General features: G+C 44.3%; 1 protein-coding gene across 1 annotated transcript in view; it reads left to right on the top strand.

The window, feature by feature from the left end:
* MYO9A (myosin IXA) overlaps positions 1-12048 on the top strand; it is a 175142-nt gene that overhangs the window by 24101 nt on the left and 138993 nt on the right. The window contains exon 2 of the mRNA XM_066559101.1: positions 7082-8005. Within this exon, the coding sequence (XP_066415198.1) occupies positions 7163-8005 (843 nt within the window). The 5' untranslated portion in view covers positions 7082-7162. The remainder of the gene's footprint in view (positions 1-7081; positions 8006-12048) is intronic.

The raw sequence follows: 12048 nt of genomic DNA, 5'->3' as shown, positions 1-12048 counted from the left end.
ACTGAGCTCTCAAAAGGTATTTTCTGCAGCTATTTTGGGGCTGGGAGATGCTCCTCGATGTGAATTTGTTTGGTCCTTGGCAACGTGGCTTACACTTCATATCCATCATTTTTATCAGCTTCAAAAATGGTTTTATTGTAAGGGCTGCTGGTTTTCAGGCTCTTTATGTGAAATTTTAGCTGCAAACTAAAATATAAATTGCTGGGCACATGATTCTGGAGCTAAAAGGGAGATCCTGAGTCCATTTCCAGTTTCTGCAGCTGTGTCTGTGCTCAGTGGCTCTGCTCTGTGCCTGCAGCACTGTGGGATTGGACACCGATCTGTGGTTTTGGGATATCAACTCTATCACTTTGTTTCCAGTCAAATTTCAGGAGGCTGAACTGCTCTGGATCCACCTGTGGAGAGCAAATCCAGCCAGTCAAGTTGAAAATCTGATATTTTGGCTGTTGATGTGAACAGAATTGCTGTGTTGGTGGGGGATGCTCTGACTGAAGATGATGCTGGAGCTTGGAGTTAATCCAGGAAAACCTGAAGGGGCTGTGTATGTAATTCTATCAGTTTATAAAGGACAGGTTTTTCTTGGTGTTTGGAACAGGCTTGTCCCACCACAGGGTAATTCATTAGTCATTAGAAGCAGCAAAACAAAATGTAGCAAGGATTTGTTTCCCTGCAGGACTCAAAACACTCACGATACACCAGGCTCTTCCTTAGTCTCTCTTTTTTGTTAATCCTTGCCAGTTCTCATTAGCCATATAGGGAATTTGGGAGCAGCAAATTAAGTTAAAGAGGTGCTACCTGAGAGAGGATCCAGCAATTCCTTTGGTTTCTTTAAATTTTATTTTTTATATTACCATTTTGTTGCTTTCTGGCAAAAAAAGCCAAGGGAGCAGCTGGAGGATCATGTTCTCTGTGCAGGGGCATGCTTTGGGAGAGCAGAAGTGCTTCCAGAAGTCAAGATTCAGTGACTCAAATCTGAACTCAAGAAAGAGGAACACTCCAGGGCAGGATTTTCTTGCACCACTTCTTTGGGTTTCCCAGCATCAAGCAGAGATGCTGTGGCAGAAGTGAAGATGGGAGTCACTTCTCCCATGCAGCTGTCCCAGTAAGGACCTCACCAAGCCTTTTTGTAGTTTCTTTATTTAATTTTCATTTCTTTGGCACCATAGATGATGGATCTATGCCTTTGGTAGCATCTCAGCCAGTGAGGCAGGAGGTTCATTCACTGCATAGCCCAGGTTAATTCCTTGGATGCTGACTCATTCCCTGCACAGAAAGTGCTTTGACCTCCAGGGAAAGAATAAGTGATCGTGCTCTTATTCACATCCTAATTCAGTTCCTCCTTCACCAGAAATGTTGTAACATATTAGGAGTAACTCATTTCACAACAGCTTTTCTTGTAATTTTTTTTAGGTTTTTTGTTTGTTTGTTTTGGGGTTTTTGAGGTTTTTGTTTGGTTTTGTTTGTTTCTTTTGTGGTTTGTTTGCTTGTTAGGTTTTGGGGTTTTTTTTCCTTCCCATTTTGTCTCAGTTGAAAGGTCTGATAGCAGCTGAGAGATTTCCACAGGAGATGCATCAGCAAGAATGTAATGGAGAGCAACATCCTCGCCACCTCCAGTTTCTAGAAGAGGAACCTCTGAGTGGTTGTCACACCATAGGGAAATACCAAAACCTCAAGACAAGAGGATTCCAGGCTCTGGGAAGGGATTATTGTGCACTGAGGTGCTTTATTTATTCATGGACTGATTAAAGTATGGGGGAGCCAAGTCCATCTCTGGTGCCAGCAAGGAGCTCCCAGGTGCCAAACTGAAATTCAAGTGTTATCCTCCACTATAGAAGGGAACAGCCAAGGAGGTGACAGATTACTTAAAGTGCTGAATAAAACTGAAAGACATGGGGAAAAACAGTGTGATATGACTTGTCTCAGATTTTTTCAGGTCATGGAAGAAGCTGTGGATCTCAGAAACAACTTACAGAATACTATTTTAGCCTATTTTAGTTCCAGTGTGGGCAACTTTAGGAATGATTTACATAGGCTGAGCTGTGCCACTGCTTCTTTTGCATTCTGGGAATCCCCCTTGGAGGCTGAGTAGGCATCTCTGGCTGTACAGGCATCTTTACTTGCAGAAAAATTCCCTTCTGCTTGAGGCAGGATGGTTGACACTGTCCAAGGGTTGACACTCCTTTCATTATGGCTCTTGATAATAACAGCCAAACCCCAGTTTACAAATCTCACTTGGACTGGGGACATTGAGGAGGTTTAACTCAAAATCACTTGGGTTTGCAGAAAGTGAAAGGACACCAAATTTTTATATTCACTCACATTTGCCTTGAACTCTGAGCAATACAAAGCAGGTTTAGCAAAGGGGAAGAATTTCTTTCTTTCCAAGGAATTGTGACCAAATGGAGAATTTTAAGGGGAGAGGAAAGAAGCCTCTGGAGCAGTCAGATGTGCCATTGGGATGTTGCTGCCATTGCCTCTGTGTCTTCACTGTTGGTGCCTGTGGGGTTTTGTTTTGGTTCAGTGCCAGGTCCAGCAGGGTCCTGTGTTGCTGCAGAGCCTCTGAGAATGTGTCTCCACTTCTGCTTTCATTTTCTGTTTTAATTTAATTTTTCTCACTGCTTTGGCATCTTGCTTAGATACCTCAGTCCAGATAAACTGCTCTGAAATTCAGCCAAAAGACCTTCCTTCTGTATGTGGACAATCCTGGAGTGCTAATGGCTATGTTTTTCTCCAGCCAAGCTTATCATCCTTCAAGAAGTAAATTTGAATTGTGATTACAAATCAAGTTGAAGACATCCCTGCTCATTGCAGGAGGGTTGGACCAGATTACCTGTAAAGGTCTCTTCCAAAACAAACCATTCCAAGATCTCTGTAATGCTTCCAAATCTCAGTGATAGAGATAGAACTCTCTGTGATAGAACTTTCATTCTTTTGCATGAAAATAATTTGCATAAATCTGTGTTTTGGGTACCACCACTCCTGCACACAAGGTTCTTTGAGAGGAACCCACATAAGTGATGAAGTGACAATAATTACATTTCTCTCCCATCAGCAAACAGTGGGAAGAGAAAAACATGGGGAGCATGGAAAAGGAAGATGATAAAATAAGAGGGATAAGTGTTATGTAGATTCTGAAAGGAACTGACATGTGAAAAGGTGCAGTGATACCCAGGTGGAAGCTCAACATCTGGGTTATTTCTCCTGTGTGCAGCTGGCCCAGGTGTGTGGGTCTGGTGTCAGATTTGATGTCACAAGGTGTTATTTTGGGTGCCAGCAGCACAGGGCTGTTGGCTGCTACAGCAGAAACATCTTGTGCCCACAGGTTCAGATGAAGCAGTGAAATGTGTTTAGATTGGCATCCAGGAATTACTGCCCTGCACAGTGTGTTGGGAGGTGCTGGTGGATGGGTAAGAAACAAACTGAACCCTGAGGATTGGGAATAGGGAGAAAGTTTCCCTGTTTCTGTAGTGCCTTGCCAGGTTAGGGGATGTTATAATAAACTCAGTGAACTTTGCTTCCAGAATTGCCCCTTTAGCAGCCTCAATGCTGACACTGATCCCTGTTTTTTCCAAATCATTCGGTATTTGGCAAACTCTGCACATGATTTCAGGCTTTAGCTGTCTCAGATTATTTATGCCGGCTTTGGATGCTTCCAGTGGACTGTTGGTTTTGGATTTTTGCCACGTGCTGCTAATGCTGTCCCTGAAAATGAATGTATTGAGGCTGGTCTTTCTGAATGTGTATTAAACTGTGATCATATAGCAAAAGATCACGTAGAATGTAAAAATCAAGCAGTATTTACATGTTTAAAGTCTGTACAAAGCCTAATTGGCAGTCAAAGTTTTAGTATTTTTCTGTCAACCTGTTAATAATCAGATGATTATTGTCAGTTTTATCAGGACCCTCTGAGCCTTCCCCTTGCAAACAGTAAGTGATTTTATTATGTAGGAGAACCCAGGTAATAGAATTAATTTGTAACCATATTTAGAGATTGTGCTTTTTTATGTTGGAAATAAAATTATGTTAGCATAGTAAAATTGAGCAAAGTCAGCATTCAGGATTAATTTGAGAAGAATCTTCATTCTAACATAGAAAATGGAAAAGGAAAATAGAATATATTAGGCTGAAAGTGTATGGTCAGAGGGCTGGAGCCAGGCTGGGAGAGCTGGGGCTGCTCACCTGGACAAGAGAAGCTCCAGGGAAACCTCAGAGCCCCTGCCAGGGCCTAAAGGGGCACCAGGAGAGCTGGAGAGGGACTGGGACAAGGGATGGAGGGACAGGACAAGGGGTAGTGGCTTCCCACTGCCAGAGGGCAGGGATGGATGGGATATTGGGAAGGAATTCCTGGATGGGAGGGTGGTGAGGCCCTGCCCAGAGCAGCTGTGGCTGCCCCTGGATCTCTGGCAGTGTTCCAGCTGGGTTGGATGGGGCTTGGAGCACCCTGGTCTCGTGGAAGGTTTCCCAGCCCATGGCAGGGGTGGAATGAGATGAGCTCTAAAACCTCTTCCAGCTCACACCATTCCAGGATTCTGTGTTGACTTAAAATGCCTTAAATGTTTCCTTGCATAGGTGTGCAGAGTCCATGAATTTTTGGCCAGAGTGATCCCAGGAGTTTGCAATAGGCAAAAATGTATAAATGACTGAAGTGTAGCATCATTTTTATATGTTCACCTGTAAATGTAAGTATGTAGTAACTCAAAAGGCCTTTAATTAAAATAGTGCACAGAGGACTTATTAACAGGTGACACAATACAAGCTTTGTGCCATTCTTTTCATGATCCTATTTAATTTTTTTATGTCTAAATGCAAAAATATTAATTTTTCAAGTAATGAAGTAGCAAAAACAACAGCCTGCTGGAATGGTTGTTGTTAGGAGACCCTTTCTCCCTGACATATGCTAATTACCTTAGGATGGATATTTCATTGCGTTATTTTCTCCAAAATGCTTTGGAAAACTGACTGCATGCACAAGGTGTGTTGGACTCTGAGCCAGGGCCAGGCTCATGTGCAGCAGGGCACGGGAGACCACGACCAATTAACTTCATTAACATTGCTTTGACCTCTCCCAACACTCTGAGCCATGTTTGAGGTTGTTACCAGTAAACCCCGTGGCACCCTGGGATTTACAAGGCTCGAATTAACACCCCTTTGCTTTCTGATCTCAGAAGCTTCTGGTCTTTGAGTGGTTTTGTGGGGGGGACTTGGCTCTTCCATGTCCCCAGAGCTGCTGAGACTTTTAGCATCTCCATGGGGTTCATGCTTGGCTTGCAGCCCTGCTGGATTCAAGTTGTTTGGATGCAGAAGGCACAGGTGTTTGTTGTTACCAATTCCATGCAGAATAAACATCTCTAGAGATGTTTGGGTGGGTGGGGTGGAGTGGCCTGGTGCTTTACAGAGGATTTATTGAGTGTGCAGGAGGGAGGAGGCAAGGTCAGTTTGCTCAAGGTAAGCAACTTAAAGTCCTGTTTGCACTTCTCACGTGAGTCAGCAGTCTTGGATACGCTCTGATAACATCAAGAAAAAGAGCCAGTCCTCTTGGCCTCAGCTTTGAAGTAAAATCTGGGTGAGGAATTACCCAGCTTAAGTACAGGGGGGGGGTTTGTTCACCCCTTCTTGATGAAAAGCTGATGCTGAGCTGCAGAGCTACACAAAGCAAGCCCAGCCCAGCACTTCCCTGACATCATCCATGCTGCATCTGTGCCTGTAGTAAAGCCATAGGAAAGCAGCTGGAACACTTCCCGGTGCATAATGTATGTCCTGCTACCAAGCAATGCAGCGTGAATCTCTGCCAGATGTATTTCACTGGGACAAATTCATTTCTGGGCTTTGAAGTGCACGTGCCTGGGGATAATATACTTAATGAAATATTGGAGGGAGAAACAATACAGCATAAAATAGTGCTGCTCATTTGAGGGCCTCAGAAATGAAACAATTCTCCAAATCCCAGCCTTGGGAGTGGATGTAGGAGATGAGTGTGGCTGTAATTGGACTGAAGGTCCTGGATCTGGAAACCTGGGGGAGACTGCAGGGCCAGGGTGACCAGTGAGATGCTTTCCCTGAATACTCTTGCCAGCATCAAAAATCTGCAGTTCCCTAAACCTGTTGTGGGGTTTGACTTCATGGTTTTTTGACCCTTCTTGAGCATTTTGTTGATGCCAAGAGGGAACTGTCATAGTTGTGAGGTCTTGCTCCAGTGGGCCAGTGCTCAACGAAAAACTCAGCATTACAAATGACATTAGGATGTGTGTCCATGTAAACTTTAATCTGTATGAAGCATCACTGCCACCTGATTGCCCAGATCCTGGTTCTGAGGGTCCTGCTTTTCTCCCTAATTCCCTTTTGTCTTTCTATTGGAGTAACTCTTAACATCTTCCACAGCAGTTTGGAGTTTGCTAGAACTGGTGGAGAGCTGGGGCCCTTTAACTCTGAATGTGCTTTTATCTGGGGCTGCTGGTGGTGTGTTATCTTCTTGTAGTGATGAAGTTTGAGAAATCAGCTGCACATTTGATGTTTCATTGCCAGAGAGATGGGTTTGTTTGGTTTTAAGCAGTAGAATAGAAATAAAAAGTGCAATGTACAAAGGAGCTGGTTGCAATAACTCATATCCAATGTGAGATATGCACATCTCTGAAAAAGGGTGACTTGGTAGGGGAAAAAGTGTTGCTGAGTAAATCATCATGGGTTCAAAATCTCCTGGACAGGAAGGAAAGAAATTTATCTCCTCTTCACTGGCACAGGACCGTGGAAAAATGCATCTGTAGCAAGGGCCAGGTGTGCAGGGGAAGGTGGTGATGGTCATTTTGTTTTAGCAGCTAAAATTTGTGGGTGCTGAGTACAACACACCCATGAGATGGATTCAGGAGGTTTTCTGGTGTGTTGCTCACAAAATTTTCACTGAAAACCAGAGGGTATTTCTGATACCTCAGACTGGGGGCAAAATCAGGAAAAGCTTGAGGTGCTGTGGGAGGGGGAGTAGGGGGAGGCTGTGTTGTGTTTGGATGTTGAGTATCTGCCTAGCTATCTGCTACAGCTTTGGGGTATTTGTAGGATAACACCTAACTGTTTTTATTTTGTTTTTCAGCCTTGCTAACATGATGACCTGACAAGATACAGCACACAGTCCTGACTATGCAGCCCAGGGACTGATGGGCCAGGATCCAATATGAGTGTAAATGATGTTGGAGGCAGACGACGCTTTGAGGATAGCGAGTACACGCTGCACATCTACCCCGGGAGCATCGCAGAGGGCACAATCTACTGCCCCATCGCCGCCAGGAAAACCTCCACGGCCGCCGAGGTCATCGACTCGCTCATCGACAAACTCCAGCTCGAGAAGACAAAATGCTACGTGTTGGCCGAAGTGAAGGAGTTTGGAGGGGAGGAATGGATCCTCAACCCCACGGACTGCCCGGTGCAGCGCATGATGCTGTGGCCGCGCATGGCGCTGGAGAACCGCATCAGCGGCGAGGATTATCGCTTCCTGCTGCGGGAGAAGAACCTGGATGGCTCCATCCACTACGGCAGCCTCCAGTCCTGGCTGCGGGTGACGGAGGAGCGGCGCAGGATGGTGGAGAGGGGCTTCCTCCCCCAGCCCCAGCAGAAGGACTACGATGACTTGTGCGGCTTGCCGGACCTGAACGAGAAAACGCTCCTGGAAAATCTCAGAAACCGCTTCAAGCAGGAAAAAATCTACACCTACGTTGGCAGCATCCTCATTGTTATTAATCCCTTCAAGTTCCTACCTATTTATAATCCCAAGTATGTGAAGATGTACGATAACCATCAGCTGGGGAAGCTGGAGCCCCACATTTACGCTGTGGCAGATGTGGCTTACCATGCTATGCTCCAGAGGAAGAAGAACCAGTGCATTGTGATTTCAGGAGAGAGCGGCTCGGGAAAGACACAGAGCACCAACTTTCTGATTCATCACCTCACCGCCCTCAGCCAGAAGGGATTTGCCAGTGGAGTAGAACAGATTATTCTTGGAGCTGGCCCAGTGCTTGAGGTAAGATGGAAACGATAGTAGTGTGGAAATGTTTTAATGGTGAAAAAAACCAAACCTGAGTAGTTGGGATTTTATTGTGACACTTAACTCTATGGTTATCTGCTAAATACTGATAATAAAGTGACAACAGCGTTAGCAATGAGAGAAGCTTGTGTTTCCACCTATAGAATATTACTTGCTTCCAAAAAAAAGAGGAAAAAACAAAAGTACAGCAGATGGCTTGCCGCCAAATTTGTTAATGCTTTGTTTTCACTCAAGTGTTTCTCCATGCAGGTTTATCTCGGTGGTTTCTCAGTGGGAAAATGGAAATGAGAATTATCAGTAGCAATTTTCTAGTATATTGAAAAAGGATTTCATTGCACACAATGTATTGATAATATTGTATTTATGGAGCTTCTGTGCAGTCAGCTTCTTTGAGCTGGGGAAGAAATCAAAGGTAACTTTCATGGTCAAAATTGTGTTTTCTAACCATGAGTGCTTGATTTGGCTACTTATTGGTTGCTTTATGAGGACTCTTCCTGTGTATTAGAGGTTAGATAAACTTGGCTATCAACTTTTCAGGTATGAACTCTGAAGTGGGATACCAGCGTGCATTCCTTAATTAATTAGTCATGAGTTTGCCCCATAGTGGTTGAGATGGTTTTCCTTGGAATTGACAGCTTTGCCAGTTAGAATTTTGTTGCTTGAAGCCCATCTGCACGTGGGTGATGTGTCAGCTTCAGCCATGCCATTGTCCTTGGAAGCCATCATACAAGGAGGTTTTTTGGTGCATGCATCCTCCCCCTCTCACTCTGGAGTTAATGAGAAAACATCAGACCAGGCTCCTGTAATTAATGGTGGTTACTGTGGTGACCCACATTGGTGACCACATTAATTTCAGAAAACTGGCATGAAGACTACTGCATTCCACCTCCAGTCCTGTTATTCCACCTGCAATCCTGTTATTTATTTGAAACACTTCCATGCTCTTTAGTTTTTGATAGGTTGCTTAATGCGTCATGTTGGACCAGGGTCATTTTAGAGTTCTCTTTAGCGGTGTCAGAGGGAGCATGTCTGTCTAGGTTAGATTTCTGGAGGTGGGGAAGAGAGCTCTCTGTGAAAAGAAAGGTAGAGGGAGATTTGGGGAATTGGTTTTTTCTTCGATTCTACTTTTCTCAGGAATTTTGCTTGGCTCTTGGATGGAGAGAGGCATCACAAATGGTTTGCTGGGAATCCTGTTCTGGTGGTGGCCACTCACTTCTTCTGGGGGCCATTCACAGAAGGGTTTGGGTTGGAAGGGATCATCCCATTCCACTCCCTGCCATGAGCAGCAACACCTTCCTCTATCCAGATTGCTCCAAGCCCCGTCCAACCTGGCCTGGAGCACATCCAGGAATGGAGCTTGGAGCTTCTCTGTGCCAGGACCTCTCCACCATCACAGGGAAGAATTCCTTCCTAATTCTTAATATTCTTTTCCTTTAAAAAGCAGCTTTGTCATTCCTCTCCTTGGTTCCCTTTCCTCTAGCTGAGGTTGCTCAAAGCCCCCGTGTCTAGCAAGTTGTGTGTGTTGGGATGAGGTGGAGGGCAGGGATGCACTCCAGCCTTTTGTTTTCCTTTCGCAAGATCTGCAGCTGTTTTTGAGAGAAAAAAATCCTGAATCATATCTGTTATATATATTTTTTTTTTTGCTGTTGGAACAGAAGTTTGTATTCCTTCACTCCAGCAGCTGGATGGCTGCTGTTGTGCTGTGTCTGCTTCCAGGCCTCTTGGAAAAAGTGGAGGTAATCCAGAATTTCTTCTGCTCTGCCAGCACTGGTCCCAAATAGTCACAAATCAGGCAGCCTGAAAGATAAAGTGGCTATATTTCTGCTTTTCCTTCTCTTTCTAGAGTTTCCCAAGAAAGGGATCTTCAGAGCAGAGCTTTGGGTTGCATTACTCTGCAAAGCGTTTGCAGATTTGACCTTTTAAGTTGTGGTTGAAATAAATTGAATAAACTCTGGAAGTTTAGATGCCAAACTTTTGGGGATTTTTTTTCTTCTTTTCCTTTGTTCTTCTTCTTTCCTCCAGACACCTTCTGCATTCCCTTTGCATATTTAAGATCAGATGGTGTTCAGCTCAGGTTTGTCCTTCAGAGGCAGCGACACAGCTCTTTGTGCTGCGACTTCTGATTTAGAAAATGGAACAACCAACAGCTCACTTGGACCCACTGATCTCTTTCTCTGCCTGAAGAGTGTCTCTGGCAGGACAAGTGCATGGAACCTCCTGTTCCTGGGAATGCCTTTGCTGTCATGCTCACACAGCAGGAGCGGAAGTGGAGCAAAATTGAGATTTTTTTTTTTTTTTCTGCAGCTTCTCTGTTTTCCTAATTTACCTTTCATGAACAGCTTTGGGCTATTGTTTGGGATTTTTTTTGTTGTTGTTGCATGAGATTCCTGAGTCTTGTCCAAATTGGACTTTTGGGGATGGCTGTCAAGACAAGCTGTTACTGCCCTCTAAACACAGTGACATCATTCACTAGTTGCACGTAGTTTGAGGTGTGTACTGAGACCAGGCATGTCCTTTTAAAGTGTATTTGATGTAAATCCTATGGATTTTCTTTTTCTTCTGCTGGGATTTAATAGGAAAATTTTGTTGTAATGGTGCTCCTTGGAATGGTTGCAATATGCTTCTTTTGGTGATAAATGATATTTTAAAATACTTGCATATTTATATATGATCTTTCATAAATTATATTCCTTAAATACCATACTATTTTTTCTAATAACAAGATTCCAATTTTTTTTTAAAAACAGGTGATTTTCTTTATATTTTTCCTCAGTTTCTCCCCATTTTCTTATAAAACACATTATGTCCTATAAGGACTTGCTTGTTCAGCAGAGCTGAGCTTACTAAAATTTTGCACTCTGGCTCTTTAGTTTCAAGCCTGAGCTTCTCAAAAGCCGTAATTTTGTGTAGTTAATTAAGGAAGAGTTCCACGTGCTGCAGTTCCATTCTGTTTCTGATTGACTCCATGCAATATTTGAGGTGAAGATGACTTCTGCTCATCCTGATCCTCCATCAGGAGCCCAGAGTGCCACGCCTCAGCAAGACATTGAGGGGCTGGAGCACCAGGAGCAGCTGGGGAGGCTCAGCCTGGAGCAAAGGAGGCTCAGGAGGGACCTTGTGGCTCTGCACAACTCCTGACAGGAGAGGGAAGCCAGGGGAGGTTGGGCTCTGCTCCCAGGGAACAAGGGAGAGGACAAGAGGAAATGGCCTCCAAATGTGCCAGGGGAGGTTTAGGTTGGAAAAATTTCTTCACACTGGAAAAGATGTGGCTGCTCCATCCCTGGAAGCATTCAGGGTTAGGTTGGAGAGGTTGAACAACCAGGTCTAGTGGAAGGTGTTCCTGCCCAAGGCAGGGCGTTGGATTAGATGACCTTTGAAGTTCCCTTCCAATCCAAATCATGCCATGATTCAATTTGTGCTCTGCCTGGAGAACTGTGCTTTATCCCTGCAGGGATATTTTATCCCAGATCTAGGGAAGTTGTTGATATGAACTTGGAACAGTGTTTTAAAACCCTCTTTTCTCTTTAATTATATTAGCTGGAAACATCCAGATGAACTTTATGTTGGAATCCCAGCTCGTTTTTATGGACTGTAACCCTTAGAGGTGGGATGTGGATGGGATCATCACCTTGTACTGGTACATGGTACAGCCTGTGAGGATCCTCCTCCACCCTCCTGGACCGTGCTTCAGCTTTCTGGGGAGCTCTGAATGAAACTTAATTTATTACATCTTGTTAATTTCTTTTTCAATTATGCATAAAACTGCAAAAGTACGAAAATCCTCCGTGGCTCAGGTATGCCCAAAGGTCCTCAGACAGGTATTGGGTGAACCTTGGTCTAAAGGAGTCTACACCAGATTGTTTTACCATCGTCCCTTTCTCAGCATCTCATTTGTCACACGAGTACAGCCATGGCAGCCACACACAGCAGATGTGTTGTCTGAGCAGCTGTTTATTTGCCTTTTCAGACATCCCAGTGGGGATCTCTCAGTTGCTTTTTAAAAAAAATTACAAAAAGCC

The sequence above is a fragment of the Molothrus aeneus genome, chromosome 13 (genome assembly GCF_037042795.1).
Source record: "Molothrus aeneus isolate 106 chromosome 13, BPBGC_Maene_1.0, whole genome shotgun sequence".
NCBI lineage: Eukaryota > Metazoa > Chordata > Aves > Passeriformes > Icteridae > Molothrus > Molothrus aeneus.
The sequence above is the reverse complement of the archived record's forward strand: the minus strand, read 5'-3'. Positions and strand labels throughout refer to the sequence as shown.